The sequence below is a fragment of the Apus apus genome, chromosome 10, assembly GCF_020740795.1.
Source record: "Apus apus isolate bApuApu2 chromosome 10, bApuApu2.pri.cur, whole genome shotgun sequence".
Classification (NCBI taxonomy): Eukaryota; Metazoa; Chordata; class Aves; order Apodiformes; family Apodidae; genus Apus; species Apus apus.
In genome coordinates this window covers 5,141,630-5,158,027 of record NC_067291.1, presented here as the reverse complement: position 1 = coordinate 5,158,027, position 16,398 = coordinate 5,141,630, and the positions used below count along the sequence as shown (strand labels likewise).

General features: G+C 42.1%; 1 protein-coding gene across 3 annotated transcripts in view; it reads right to left on the bottom strand.

Moving 5' to 3' along the window:
* RORA (RAR related orphan receptor A) overlaps positions 1–16,398 on the bottom strand; it is a 356,756-nt gene that overhangs the window by 64,630 nt on the left and 275,728 nt on the right. The window contains exon 1 of one of the 3 annotated variants that reach the window (XM_051628158.1): positions 8,304–8,514. The exons of the other annotated variants lie outside the window; for them this stretch is intronic. Within the exon in view, the coding sequence (XP_051484118.1) occupies positions 8,304–8,334 (31 nt within the window). The 5' untranslated portion in view covers positions 8,335–8,514. Of the gene's footprint in view, positions 1–8,303; positions 8,515–16,398 lie in introns of those variants that run through there. 3 annotated transcript variants of the gene reach the window in all.

Sequence of the window (16,398 nt, the reverse complement as noted above, 5' to 3'; positions counted from 1 at the left end):
CCATTCACATGTAAGTCAGAATTAAAGCATGCAAATTTCTGTGTATAGAAAGGAAGCTCCAAACATTCTGATGACCAGGGATCACTTTTTACCAGCTTCCTACACTCTGCCTAGACTAAGGGCTTCAGGCAAAGAGCACCTGAGGCTTAGAGAGAATTTAACCTCTTTTTGGGTGAGAAGAACGTAAATGACACCACCACTCATGTACCATCAGACATAGGGCCAAGTAGAGCAGGCTGGTGAGTGCTTTTCTCCTCAGAACTGGCAGTCAAGTAAACATCAGCTCATGTAAGTTTTAGGCATGGTTAACCCATGGCATAGTAGGAACTCCTAAGACGTGGCAGGTTCACAAGAGCTGTGAATTAAGTGCCACACACAGTCAGAACTTGATTTCTAATTGGGCTGTGTAAATTGTACTGAGTCTTAAACAGGAAACGATTACTCGGATAAAAGGAAAAATTGCTGAGCCAATCTTGATTTTCCTGGTGTTCTGGAGAAAGAGAGAGAAATTCAGTACCACAAACACATGCCCAAGCACAGTCTTGTCCCCTTCCAAGCTGTGGTGGAGACTGAAATCCTAACGTCCTATGTTCAAATCCTGTTCCCACTGCTCTGATTCATCTACTCTGAAATTACTGTTTAAAACTAAGACTATTCTGTCCAAAATACAAGTCAGCTGAAGCAAACATGACTTTCAATGGCATTTCACATGTATGCCACCCAATTTTTTAAAAATTATTTAACTAAACCAGTTCAAATTATCACCCTACCTCACTTACGTAACTGTGGACCAGCAGAAGCAAATACATCAGCTCTCACTATCTGTGAGAGCTGGCAGCAGAAGCCACACTGTATCCGTCCCCCAGCTTCTGTTTCATGTAGTTCACACAGTAACAGCAAGAGTAACAGTCTTTAGGACTTCAAGACTACTTAAGAAACAGCACAGGGCAGACGACTGTGTGCGCAAATGGTAACACAACCTTTTCCTTATTCTTGGGCAAAAGTGCAGGAAGTCTTCTCCACATACCAGGTGTGAGCAGAGGTGGCAGGAGGCCCAAGTGCACCTCACTGCCCTGCCCCATGGGGCCATGTGCCAGCAGCACCTCTGGTGAGCAGTATTTAAGAGCCATGGAAAAGCAGTCCTGGCACTCCGGAACATGTGGGACTCTCTCTGTCAACCAGACAAAACTCCAGTTTGTGGTCAACTTCAGTTTGAGCAAACACTCTGACAAACCCTTTGTCACAGTGCATCTGCCTATATAAAGATTCAATGTCACTTTTCCACCCCCTTGTTTGAGAATGATCAACTTCTTCTCAAGTGCACAAATAAAGAGTCATGCAGTTGGTTTTATGAAGCACCTTGTTCCAGGATTCAATGACAATAAATAGCACAGCATTTCAAAGAACACAAACATTACATGATAATTATATGGCTGATACCTTATAAGTATGCTGACTATTTTATTTGCATTGTTCAGAAGTGAAGAGGTTAGACTTATTTACATCCAAGTAGCTTTAATTAAGCTTTGAGATAAATGCTCTTAAAATGAAAGCTGGGATGATTATACCTCTCTTGACACTGATTTCAGCCTAGATGGCTATGTATGTAACATGACAAAAGGCTCAAGGCTGGAATCACACAAACAGAAGAGCCACGAACTCTGGGTCCTGCATCACTGTCCACCACAGAGAGGGAAAAAATAAAATTAAAAAAAAGCAAAGAAATTGTGAACTCACTGAATCCAACTGTTGAAGCATCGGGGAGCCAGGCTGTACATTACAGGGCAGCAGCACTGGGTGCTGCAGACCACCATTGGTTCATAACTGCAGCTGGCTATGTTTGATGGTGAGGACAGCAGGCTACCCTACCCCAAACACTGCTGTGGAACCCCCAGACTTCTTTGAGGGTATTCTTGCCCTTGTGAGAGCTTTAATTGTTAGAGATTCCCATTAGGCTGCTGCCAAAGAGCACAAGGAACATTCACCATCTTAGAGACTTGGCTACTAACACTTTCAGCTCTATGTCTCTGAGAGTACAGCACATGCACACAGCAAGTGGCCATGGGATGCAAGACAGACGCCCTAACATTCACAACACTGCATAGAGATTTTCCTGGATAACCATTAGCTTCTGTATGAAGACTTCACTTTCCCCAGACACCAAAAGGAAAAGGGAAGCAAATACTAATTTATTTACATTTTTTCACAAAATTGAGAATCTGCGTGGTAACCTGTGCAGACCATCTCAGCATAGTGCTGGCAGGGCACCGGGCTCTCTCCAGAGCACTGACTGCCCCACCTCTGTCAGTAAGTTCCCTTCTGCAGTGAAGCCCCCTCTGAAGAGAGGAACAGCACGACAACCCATGAGTCACTGCTGCCCTGAGTCACTCTCTGGTGTTCTCAACATTAAGGTGCAAGCAACTGGGAAGCAGCCTGAAACTTCAGCGAGTTTGCCAACCTGTAGTTTGCAGAACTTTTTCACCTAAATGCCTCTAGCAAGAGAAGTCGGAAAAAAACCCCAAAAACCTGGACAAATGAAAGACTCTGCTAACCACAGGCAAGGCTCCCTTTAAAACAGTATGAAAGGTAAGAAGAAAGTCCATCTGCCAGATTCCCTAATGAGGCTTTCTACTTCACCTTTTCACTCTGTAGCTGTTTTGGTGTTGTTTTTTGTTTATTTGCTTTAATTCAACAAGGAGAGAGGTCTGCACTGTATAGAGGCACCTTTTCCTCATAACATAGCTATTCTTGGAGTACAGAATCCTCCCCTCCCCTGTTAATGTTTATTGGGAAAACCAGAAAAAAAACTGCTCTTCAAAAAGGAGTTTAGAAGGTTTTGAAGACAGTTTTGGCACCATTACTTACATTCATATTCCTGAGATATCAATCCTCAAGGAAAAGACAAATCACAAAAGAAGAGAACTACTGCTTCCTTGATCTCAGGAGTTATCAGCTATAATTGCAAATTGCAGCTCACAGATAAATACAAGAAAGGTGAATATTGAATTTTTTCTTTATTTGAAATGAGAGAAATCTCTAACTTCTCTCAGATGAAAAACCAGTAATATTATAAAATGTATCAACTCTGACTGTAATAACTGATTATTGTAATACGCAGTTATTCTGCACACTACTAAAACTTATCTCATGGGAATGCAAAGAAGAAAGAAAAGAACATGCTGCATCTTAACTTCCTCTAATGCTAGATAGAGAATTGCAAAGTGATACCAAGTTGCATGCACCTACTCAGGAGAGACACAGATTTGACATTTTGATTTTGCACATATAGTTTAGAAATAAATACACCAATTTAGAATTCTGCTGTGTAGTGAAGATGAAATACTAACAACCCTGCCAGTAATTAGTAGCTGTTATTCCTGTACTGTACTGTGGGCAAAAAAAGCAAGAAAGAAGATTTAAAACCCCTTAAGGTAAAAATTGAGTGCTACATCATCCTACAAAAAGAACCAAACCCAAGCAAGCAAGGCTATCTATAATGGGGATTAAGTAATGAAATTAGTCTTTTTCATAGATGCTGGGGAAGTACAGTATAAAGAGGGCTCAGTTCTTGACCAAGGTCTCTAGACACTACTCCCCGAACTAATAAATGCCAGTGCAAACATTCACCTCTCCACTGCAGAGCCAAGCTGCAAAGCTGCAGGCCACTACCCTGCATTACACAAGGAACCAGCTGCCATCTCATCTCCCCCTGCCCCTCCCCCCCCCCCCATCATCTCACTGGATAAAATGTGATGACATTTCGTGTTTGTGCAGAGCCCACACTCCAAACACTAGCGATGCCTAATTATCCACCTCTACAGCCTCATCCCTTTAGAGATCCAAAAAAAGATCCTTGTGGTCTATGTGCCCATACATCACTTCAGTTTGCCCTATTAATTTAGAATTATCCTAGAAAAAATATTTTTTTAATTGTATTGCCAGCCAGTTGGAACATTTTAGCTGGGCAAGAGCTGTACATAGGTTTAAAGAGTTTGATCTAGTGAGATGTTCAGCACCCACGGTTTTTGCTGACTGAAACAGGACGTACAGATTCTCCATACTTGAAAAGGAGTGTGTCCCCGACTGAGACTGGTACAGCGCATGCAACTGCCTTTGATTATCACACTGTGAGACATAAAGGCAGATTTCCTCTTCTTTTACTTGCAAATCTTGAGAGTCTTTCAAAGAGCCTGAAAAGTACATTTCAGCAATAAACCTCAAACCAATCTTACCCTGTGAATGTGATGCAACTAATGTCTTGGTACAAGTAAGTCATTCAGATCAGTTGTATGAAATTAAAGCAGCAAGAAAGCAGTCTCTCAGCTAGCAATTCCAAAGGCCAGATTCTGTTAATATTTAGTCAACAGAAGTTCTGTACCAGGGTATTTGCTAAATTGGATTTAACTTTCAATAGTGCCACAGTGAAGGCAAATTTAAACATACCTCAATTTGTGAGGCAATTTTTTTATTTTTTTTTTTAAACCTATGGCAAGATATTTTTCCATGGGCAGTTGTTAATTGCTGAAAAACACAGAGTAATTACCAACGTGCTGGGAGGCTGGTGCCAAGACAGATGACAAAAAACACGTCAAAAGGTCAGGCTTGACAGACTCAGAAAAGCTCCCCCACAGTAAGCAGCACTGCACAGACTCCCAGACAGCTCTGAGCAACCTGGCTCTACTCAAGTCCGGAGCGTGGTGGTCCCTGCAAATCAAGTACACTCCCTCCAGTGCTGCCACCTGGCACTGGGGAAATCCTGCTCCTCTCCTCGACTGCAGCTCGGAGTGTCAGAAAAAATACAGTCGATCCAAAAATCATGGCCACTAATAAGGAAACCAACGGGGTCTATTTCCTTAAATAGGTATTTTTAAATGGTCGGATTTTTATTCAGAGACAGTGCCAGTCAGAAAACTAGTTGTACTTCCAGTGGTTTCAGCACAGACCCCCACAGAGAAACAATTTTCCTTACAACCAAGTGACAGTTGGTTCTGCTCATCTGGTCTATCCTCTGCAAAACAGCAACAGATTCAACTTTGTTGATGTCCACATGGCAAAAGTCAGGATTAGTAACTCAGATTCCACCTTAACACCTGGCAGGAAAAGCTTACAAAATTTACATCTACTTTCCCACCAATCTCTATTTAGCAATGTCTATAGGAAATACAGTAGAACTATTGCTAGGTTCATTTTCATACTTCATAAACTAATCAGTAGACCAAACCCCTCTGTCCAGGCCTGATGACAGTACAAGACAAGCACTTCAGCTGTCATCAACACCTTGACTGATTCACTGCTGTGTTTCTACAAGGCAGGTACCCAAAAATGGTAAAATACCACACTTTTGAATCTAGCTTCCTCTGTTTCAGGCTCATCTCCAGTTACAAACTGTCAAGACAACTGAATTCCTGTTTCTACTCCAGCGCAGAGTATTTGCTCACCAATCCATAGCACTTAGTACTATTCTCCTTGAAGTCAACCTTGAAGCTTTTACCAGTGAATACTGACAGGAATAAGGTCTGTACCAATGAATGTGCTGGTAAAATTATCCGGTTTCTTTGCAAACTTCTACTGATAAGCATGTAACGTTGCACTCTCCCTTAAAGATATCAGCTGGTTAACTGGCCTGCATAAATTATAAACTAAGAAAGCAAGGCTTCCTCCACACAGAATTGCAACAGTTGATAAATATTTTTTTAAAAGCGCATCAATCTACAAAATACTTACTTGGTCACTATGAACTTTGATGTTTCTCTACTGCCTATTTTCTTAGAAATAGACACAAACAACCCCTCATTCCCTTCTGCTTGAAACCAGAAAGTTACATTTCCTATCAGGCAGCCTGACTTAAGAACACATCCAGCCTCTTCATTGGACTGGTCTGTTTTCCAGCTCTCTGCGTATGAACGCAGCTATCGATGTGCTCACAGCTGGCCAAAATCTTTACTCATTCAAACCTGTATATAGTCTGGAAGTCTGAGGACTTTTCAAAATAAAACAAAGCACTCTGCCAGAACATTATGTTGCATTAAAAATACAGTAACTTGCAAACTAGTTTCCCAGGGTATCAGCTCAGACTACATGAACAGCTATAGGAAAGAAATTAATACTACTCTTCTTCACTTAAAGAAAAAAAAATAAATCCCAGTATGGAAATCTGTAACATCCCATATTCTCCTTCAGGCCGTATTTTTCTGAACTTTAACTTCAGAATGGCAAAAGACCAGAAGCCCACCCAAACACTATTACAGCAGCGAGTAAAAATACAATACTCAATTCACCTACACATTTAAAATGTTTCCCTTGGGCCTTTGAGCTTCTGTAAAACTGCACTCCCCATGCTACTGGTCTGCTTCTCTCAAATCACAATATTGGATCACAGATCTATCATTTCATGATAATCAGAGGTCACTTTAAGACAAACGACAACACATTTTCTACAGCTGAACCCTCTCCAACAAATTAGAGAAAGAATAAGAAACCAATAAAGTTTTTCAGTGCACTAGAAAACTAAATAGTATGAAACATGAATGAAATGTACCATATAAGTATTCTGTAAAAATGACAGAGAACTAAATATTTTAATAATAAAGTCATTAGGAATTACATTTTAAAACCCAAGATCTGGGCTTTGCCGAGATCTTTCATCAGTGTTGAAAGTTGTTTAAATGAAACTCCCAAGAGAGTAAATAAATAAATGTTTCAAGTTGAGTTCGCTGAACATCGTCTGCTTGCTCTTTTACAACACAGCCTTCAGTCTCTGTCCAGAAGTATACATGGCAATTACAGCCTTTAATTTTTTGTTTTAAAAATTTTCTTCTTTCCTTTTTCTAAAAAATTATTTGATTTCATGGTTCTAAAGGGCTTGAGGGATATGCTGAAAAACTGTCTTATCAGAATATGTAGAACTCTAAGGGACTGCAAAAAATATCCATGTAGTTCACACTTAAAAAATGCATTTCCTTTTGTTTTAGATGCAAGTATTTGAATTACCCAATTACATTTTCTTGCCAAATACATTCAGCGTGGCTAATGATTAATGAATATAGTGCTTTTCTTTTTATTCACATAGGCTTTTCTCCAAGAAAACGAAGCCTAGTAATTGAAAATTATTGTGCCTTGAACACTATGCTGCTATTGGTGCCTATTACCTACTGCTCTTGCAAAGTGGGAAAAAAAAAGGAAACAGTCTGCAGCTGAAGCAGGATGCAATCTTCTTTTTCCAAGTAATTTTTTTTTTTTTTTTAAAAAGAGACTGTGCCTACAAAATCCATGAAAATATTTTAAAGAGTACAGATTTAGTACTTTACTCTGAGCATTAAATTAAAATGTCAACACTGATATTCTTTAGATTACTATGAAGAATATAGTATTTAAATAAGATGATTACTGGCTTTAGATATAGTAAAAAAAAACCCAAAACACAACTAAGACTTTTAAAATGCTGCAACGAAAAGGTCTTCTGTGGACATTATTTTATTCGGAAATGGGGCAGACTGAAAACATACCTGTAAACTTTTACTTTCTAATAAAAAACTTCGTTTGCCTCTCCTCAGTCTGCCATTGCCCCTCACTAAGGACTCGGATCGGCAAGGAGAGAAAACTTCATGTTTAAAACCTAATCACTAAGTGATTCTGATTTTCCCTTTAATTCCAAAGCCTTTTAAAAATGAACAGCTATCTCTTAAGATGGCATTTTAGCTTCATCTGCTACCTACAGGATGTTCCCCGTTCTTCTCCCCTTTGCTAGAGACAGATTTTACAGCACGTATTTTCTACAACGGTTTGTATAAAGATCAAGCAGCTTGTCTCCGCTTTATACAACTCCGAACACGTTAATCATCACCTCTCCCTCTCAAAGCCGTGTTGGCAGATAAGTTATCTCATATCCTCTAACCTGCTCACGACAGTGTAAAGTGCAGCGGCTCCGAAGGGTCACCGCTCCGCTCCCTGCGCGGCCGCCCGCCCCGAATCAGCGCGGCGGCGGCAGTCCCAGGCGCTGCCCGGCGCTCCCGGGCAGGACTGAGGGACTGCACCCCTGCGAGAGCTCCTAAAAACCTCCTGCTGCTCCAGGGGCCGCCGGGCCGGGTCCCCACACCAGCTGACGGGGCAGGGGCAGGCACCGGGAGCGCCACCTCCGGCCCGGGGCTCCCGCAGGCCGCTCGGCATGAGCGGGACGCCGAGCGGTGGCCCCGGCACACGGAGCGGGGAGGCCGCGAAGCACCGTAACTCCAGCCGGCCCCGCCGCTCCCAGGCCGGGCTCGCCCCTTCCCCGCGGCGCGGCGCGTCCCGCGGGCTGCGCCTACCTTTCATCGCGGCGAGCACAACACACATCATTTGTCAGGGGCGAAGCGACGGGGACCGGAGCGGAGCGCGGCGGGCAGGGAGGCGGGGAGGGGAGGCGGGCCGGGCCCTCGGCGTGAACCGCCGCCGCCTCAGCAGCAGCCGCCGCCTGCCAGCGGAGAGCCGCGCCGCGCCGCCATCCCCCGGCCCATATGAGGCTCCATGTGACCCGCTGACATCAAGCCAGCCCCGGCCCCCCGCCTTGTTTACACCGCTCGCTCCGGCCCTCCCCTCTCCTGCCGCCGTCGAGGGGCGGCGCGGGAGGCCGGTGACGGGGCGAGCCCGGCCCGGCCCGGCCCGCAGCACCGCCCCCGCCGGCTGCCGCTGCCCTCTGCCCCCGCAGCGGGGCCCGGCGCGGCGGGAGCGGCAGGTGCCGAGCGGCCCCGGCTCCGCAACCCGCCCCGGGGCGGCTGCTGCTGGCCGCTCGGGAGGCCGGGCGCGCAGCTCCTCGGCTGGGGCCGGGTGACTTAGAGAGGGGCTGGGCTGTGGTGGCAGCCCTGGCAGCCACACGCGCAACTGAGCCGGCGATAACGATCATCGCTTCTGAAACACCCGATACGCGGAGCCTGAGCACCACCAGCTCGCTTCCCTCTCCCCTGGTCCTCTGGTAAAGCTCACCTATTTATTTGTCCCCCCTCCCCCCAAGGATTTGCAAGTGTTGTTTTAAGTAAAAAACCGAGCATATTGAAGCTAAATCTTGGCATAACACGACTATACACTTAATGGTCGTTGATTTGATGGTCAAGGAGAACAGCATTTACATATTAAATCTGTCTGGTGATGGGCTCATACTCTCTTAGGAACGAGTTGGAACGTACGAAGCATTACACCACAGCTGGAGTTATTTTCATAGACTCTATAGCATCAGCTGCCACCGTATGTAACTTTGCAAGATGAAGTTCTGCATCATTGACATGCAGACTAGAGGAGGGGCAGCAGAAGACAACACAGAAAGAATCGAAGCCATGAAAAACAACAACACAACAACAAAAAACCACCACTTCGATGGAAACTGTATTAAACAAAATGAGCATTTTTCCTAACTCCTGCCACTGGAAGAGAATGCCACAAAATATAAAACTGCACAAAAGAATCAATGCATTACAAGCTATTTAATAGGAGACAGAATATAACAATAATAATTTAATTGAAAGTATAAGCATTTAATAAAAAATAAGAAGGGAAAAAAGACAGAAGCCAAAGGAAGCACCTTAATATTTTAAGCAAAGCCCTATATTTAGAGAGAGCCTCTAATGAGATGAGGACACTGAAACAATCTGTTATTAAATCGCCCCTAATGGCTAATTCTTACCTATTTCTTTAATGAGTTCTTAATACAGTGGGATATTATTTAAACATGATTAGAAGCTATCTAGGTGTACTTACCATTTATCAGTCTAGTCATTCAAGTCTCTTTAATGTAAAATATTGTTTTAAATCTTCCTTATTTAAAAAAATTCCAACAGCTAATGTGGTGCAGTAGGGTAAATTTAGCAAAATACCTTTGGCATTGATTTTTTGATCTGGGTTTGTCATCCTTACTTACATTAAGCCAGTCCTACCAATAGCATGATATGTGCAGTGTGATAATACTCAGGAAAGTTGAGAGGTAGATCTGGTACCAGATGGGTTTGCGTTAATGGGAGTTTTATCTGCAGTACATGTTTTAAAGTTGTGACATACCTAACAGAAACCCTACAGAACATCCTGGACTGAATCAAACAGCATTGCCAGGGCTGTTCAGAGCTCTTCAGAACCTGGAAAATGCTGCTTTTACACACGGGCCAGCTGCTGCTGCTGTGGAATTTAGATGCAAACATAAAACCTGCAGCATGCAGGAGAAAAAGAAAGTCCTAATATATTGTAATATGGAGTTAGGTCATTGTAAACATTTCACTCCAACACAGCAAGTAATGTCAGACCTATGGCCTGAAAAATGTCACAGTCCATTAGCACTAGTTGTCTTGTCAGACATTTAACCTCAAGGTACACAGCATCACATTATTACTGATCTGTACTTGTTTCCGGTCCAACTGAAATGCAACTGGTCATCTGGAATGACATCTGATGTGCTAAACAGCTTCAATAATAATCAGACCACAGATTTTGGATTCTTACAAATGCCTCTCGCTGGTTACTTCATAAAATTATAGAAGATTGGTCATCAGACATTTTTAGTGAGAAGAGCATACTTAAAATAGTCTATTATTTGTTATCAGTATCCCATCTAAGGCCATCTGCTAAGTAACTTCTGGATATATAAACACATGCATTCTCAGTTCAGTTTTCTGTCTTGGTTTGACCTCATTATGAAAATTCACTTTAAAATCTGTTTCCTCCCAATTTACCAAACTACTGCAATACTAAGAAGTCTCACTCGAGTTCAGACACCATATCAATGACAGCACAATGTGGCAGTCAAAGAATACTTAGCTCAGTATTATGGTTCACTCAACACGCAATTGCTTTTGCGGGTTTGTACAACAGGGTTTAATTTTACTTATATGAATGCTTCCTATTTTCCAGAAGTTCGTACTCTGTTCTGCTTGTTACTTAAGCATTTGATAAATACCTGGAAAACACCACATGACTGCATGCTCTTCTTAGGAGTACCTATACCTCAGGTTACATGCAATTCTTTCCTTGCTCTCTGCATCCAAAGACTTCCTGAAAGGTGTCAAATCTATGTATTAATGGTTCAGACTAACTAGTGGCCTGCAAAGTAGACCCTGACCACGGCATGCATTCCTCCTTCATACCACCTTTTCTTCAGAAAAGACACTGGTTGGTCCCAGCGGGAAGGCTGGGCCTGCTACTCAACATCCCGGTCACCACTGCTCCCCATGTAGGAAGCACATTTCCTGGGGAACACCTCCCACTTCTGTACGAGCCCCCAGATGTGGGTGGTTCAAACATGCCCTGCAGCTCAGCTCTCGCCATTTTGTCTACATGGAAACTGGCATTTCAGATGGGACACTGGTGGGCAGCTGCCTGCCCTCCTCCCCCCCACCCGGGGTTGTCCTCCTGCCCTCAGGGGTCAGCACTGGGCTCCTTTGGTAACGGCTCATGAAACTGCCAGGAGAGCACAGGATGAGCTCCTGCTCTTTCACAACAGATAATAAAGCACCCTGCCTTTGATGTGCCAGTCCCGAGGCCTGCCACAACTGAGGGAAGCTGTGAGCACTAAGGTCTGTTACACTGTTAACTTTAATTCTAACCACACGCAAACATCCAGGCACTATAAAAGTTAGACTGCTAGTTTAACGACGTTAGCATGTTGTGTAACCTTATCAGGTATTATTCTGGGTTGTATCGATAAAAAAGGTGTTCAACTTGTTAGCCTAACCACAAGCCTTTTCTACAATCTGAGGGAAACATCTGTTTGTAGCAACCTTTTCAACCTCTGCTAGGAAAAAAAAAAAAAAGAAAAAAGTGTCACATTGCTAACAAAGAAATGGAAAACACCCATGATGGTTATTAGCACAAGAAATCGGGGAATCAGTATTAAATTCTGTATTCTAAGCACAGGACAGAAATACTGAAAAGCTCTCCTCCACCACCCCTTTTTTAAACCTACTGAGCTAAGTAATACATTCAGCTTCCAAGATGAACAAGTAACTACTCCTAACTACTTGTTCAAAGACATCCCCAGTTTAAATGCAACTAATTAAAGAAGGATGTTTATGTTTTCCTAACTTGGGACATGAATGGAAAGCATTTCTGCACTGTTGGGTCATGTTTTGCATACTTGCACAAGTGAAGCTGCATGGCTAGGCTTAATTCAGGAAGAAATTTGAGACCTCCTTATCACTAAAATTTAAGATTTGAATAATAAATACTGGGTGTAACCACCATCTTCCCACCCTATATAACATAGAGAAAAAAATGGTCTTGAAAGAAGAAAATGTGTCATGTAATAACCCCCTGTCTGAAGGAGGTATAACCACATGGGGTTGTTACGAAGCCAAAGCTGTCAAACCACTATGAGGTACAGCATTTACCCACTGCTCTCTCCCTGGGACATACACAACTGCATGCAAATCCTCTTGCAGGGAAATGACTGCATGCTGCATTCTCCCATGGAGCTGAAAACTTTACTACTGGAAAAGAAATGCAATATGAAAACATTTCAAGAAATTTTTCAGGGCCTCTATATTTACAGTTTCAGCAGAGACAGCTTCTTCACTTTGTTAAAATGACCAAGAGCTAAGTGTTCCACATATGTTTTTGCTTTAGAAAAAAGGGCTTAGACTGTCAGTATAGAATTACATAATCATGCATTTTAAAATGGTTTTTCTAAAGTTTTCATATGTGATTAATGAAATAAGTTATTTAAAATGTTTAGGAAATCTTGTACTGATTTCAATAGGCAGCATTAACATTTAGAAATGTTCAAGTATGTTTCAGTACTTTCAACACCTACACAAAACTAATTTCTTATCAACATATAAATAGCTCCTCTGAGGAGTTAAACCCTGCCTAGAGATGGTGACAGCAGCTACCTTGTACATGGGTAAAAGCAGGCGATACCGAAAGCAAAGCCTTTCTCCAGTCGCAACCCATGTCCCCATCAGGTGAAGTGTTCAGCTCCCAGCTCATACTAGAGATGCAGCTCTAGATCAAACAAGAGTTTAAAATGCACAACAGGTTCCAAACATTGGAAAGCTGCACTGTTGCCTTTTTGGCTTCTTACATAACAATAACCATACACATGAAGCCACACAAGTGCAGCAGTCACAATAGCCTTGTTTACCAAATAGATGCAAAACAAAGTGTAGGAAAACTACAGCTCTAAATAATACTTAAAATACAAATCACAATTCTGTCCACCTTATTGACAACCAATGTTGTAGATGTTTCTAACTGATGTATGCAATACAATCACAAAAAATAAAATTATTATTCCTTTACATATTTCCCCCTTTAGATTTAGTGGTATTTTAATCTTCATTTATTTCTAGCCCTCCAAGTAGCACACTGTCAAAGATGAATCTGAGGTTGTCCTCATTAAGTTGCCTCTTTTCCATCTATTTAAAACTGCTACTATGCTGACCCTGCAATCATACCATTTTGCTTCAGACAAAGTGCCTTCCTAAATTCTTGCTGAGGAGGTGAGCTTTTGTGCAGCATGGGCCTGTAGCTATATGTCTTAATCAAGCCAGTTTATAAACTACCGCACCACTTCCAATTAAGTACACTGCTACCCACAACTGTTGGACTGGGTACTGTGTTATGCCAAACAGCTGCTACAGTTCTGCACCTGGTGAAATGAAGTACGAGCTGACAAAATGTTTTGGGGTTCGTCTGCATGAAAGGTACGTCCAAAGTAATTACCATCAGCTAGGTGTGCCATTGACAAGAAAAGATTCTAAAGATCTAGTCAAATGGATTGTCACCCAGTTTCCTCTGACCTTCAATTCTCTTGAAAGGATATAATATTTGCTGCCTTACAGAATGTAAGGTAACAGCAGTACACTTTGGAATTAAAGTGATTAGAGAGATGAGATTACAGCCAATTAATCATCTGACACCAACTGCAAGTGGGTCCATGAAAAGGTTATAAGGTTATCAACAAATAGCCCAAACTGTACTTAGTAGCCTTTCTCTTTTCTCTGGACCTAAAATGGGGTTATGAAGTGACTGGTATTGGATTATGGATCATGCAGCCACTGCTGAGTCCCCATTTAGTCTCAGAGAGGTTCTTGTCTGTATGGTTTTCACATTGTCTTAGATATCATTATTAAATCTTTCTACAATGTCCTAACAATACTGCTGCCAAAAGCAGGAATGGTTTGAAAGCTGTGAGAGCCCTCTTTTTCATGCATAACCTTACCTGGCTATTTTTGGCCAGTGTTGCTAGCAAAAAACTGCAACAGTGTATTGGACAGTACATCCCTTCTTGTGGGGAAAAGTCTATGGATGGTGCAAAACCTACTGTTGACACGACTGTCAACTGCACAAAGAAAAGCAAGATGCTGGTTATTCACAAAGAAGCAATTGTTAGACTCTTGCTTAAGCATCATCATGATAGAATAATTTTTGGCATAAATAGGCTCTCCAAGGAACTGCCTTTCCCTGTAAACCTACTCAGACAGAATTGTGTTAGTTATAGTGAAAATCTTCAACATATTTGGGAATCTTCAGAATCCTTTTGCTCCTCATCAGCTTGATGGTTAGGCTTCAGTATACAGAAACAGACCTTGTGAAGTTGTTCAGTTAACAACTGAACACCCTGCTGGTTACAAGTAAAAACAAATGTATGGATGCAGAGATACTGTCTGTCAGCTGTACAGATGCTGGTGCCTTCTGGAGGCCTCCTCAGAGTGGACAGAACTTTGTAAGCATTTTGGTCCCCTTCTGAAAAATACCTTAGTAGTATCAGAAAAGTTCTTACTTGTCCATAAATCTTTGGCCTGCACTCTTAAGTCTGTTTCATAGGTAACAACTGTGTTTCATGAAGTATTAGGTCCAGTTCCCAAAATTTAGTGCATACAGTCATTTGCAGAAGAACTGCAATACTCACAGGGATGTTTTATTTTCATGCATTCTCACAGGAAAGGAAAATGAGAACTGATAAGAATGCTCCAAGCTTCCTTGCTTCCCCCACAAATTTATGACTGACCTGAACACTGGCTGCAGGTCTTCAGTTGTGTACCAGGGATAACAAACAGGTTTTCTCCTAATGCACATTGATCAAATAGTGGTATTCTGTTTCTTTAATCTTTGTGCTTCTCCTCCTGCCCTCTTGTGAATCATCAGGGATAGTCAAGGCAGGAGAAAGAGCAGTAGTGAGCAGTGTATGAGATGAAGCAAGACAGATTTCTTTCTCAGAATCTTCACAAATGTGTTTGGCTAGATGAGGTGTCAGGGAGGAACCTAGTGGTTTTCTGGCCTTTTCCAAAAGAAATTGTTCAACAGTCAAGATATTATGGACATATACCAGAGGATCCTCTGCCACTCCACGTGCCTAGGGCATTAAATAGCACTTTATCCCTTCTCACTTCCTCTCTGCTTATAGCACAAGCTTAAATCTGTTGACAAACAGAATGCTTCAACTGTGCTTAAGAATGTAATAGTCTGCAGTCTACAGACAGTCAAACAGAATTGTCCCTTCTGCCTGTAAATACTGGAAACTATGTCCAAGTCGTAGCTGCCAGAAAACGATTGAAGCAGTCTCACCAACAGAGCTGAGGGGTAAGGATGAGGATGCTTCATGCATCGATTTGGCCCTCACCCACTTCCAGATTGAACAAAAGTAACCAGAGCAAAACTGTAAGTATACCAACATTTAAATTGATTCCAGTCATGCCTACTGTCAAACTCCCCCTCTGACACTACACAAGACCAGCAAGCTAATTTTCCCTATTTTCAAGAGTGTGATTAGGATTAAGAATGTAAGCTTTAGTGGGACAAATAAACTGTGCTGGGCATTCAGAGAACTAATATGGAAATTATTTTTATTTCATGGAAAACAGAAGCAGCTGTCCAGTCAAGCAAACCAAGCAATGATTCTGCATTACAAAATACTATTTTTTTATACCTATTGACATTTCAGTGCCACATGTCAATAGTGGTTTTCTTGGTCAGATTTAGAGTACAGCTTTCAGGACAGAATTCATCTAAGTTGACATTGTCTGTTCAGCAGCATATTTCCTGCTCCTGTGAGCATATACATTATTTATACAACTTTGCACTGGAGAGTGTTCATGGTATTATAAAAATTCTAATATGTGGCACGTTTTCTATGTCTCAATGCAAAATACAAGCTTAGAACCATACATGCTCTCTAAGACAACTTAAGTTCTGTATTAGGCCCCTCTCCAGAATTAGTCTTCCAGCCACAGTTTACATGAACTTCTAAGCCAGTCTGACTTCCTCTTTTCCAGCAGAGTGCTTAACAGACAGATCTTAAATGCTGTGTATATCACATATTCTCCAGTTACTCCTCAGATTAATAATGAGCTCCAGAACAGGAATACTGGCAAGTCTAGCCCTCTGATGTCATACTAGCAGATAACTCTTAATTTCTCTCATTTCTCACCTCTTGGTATTTTGATG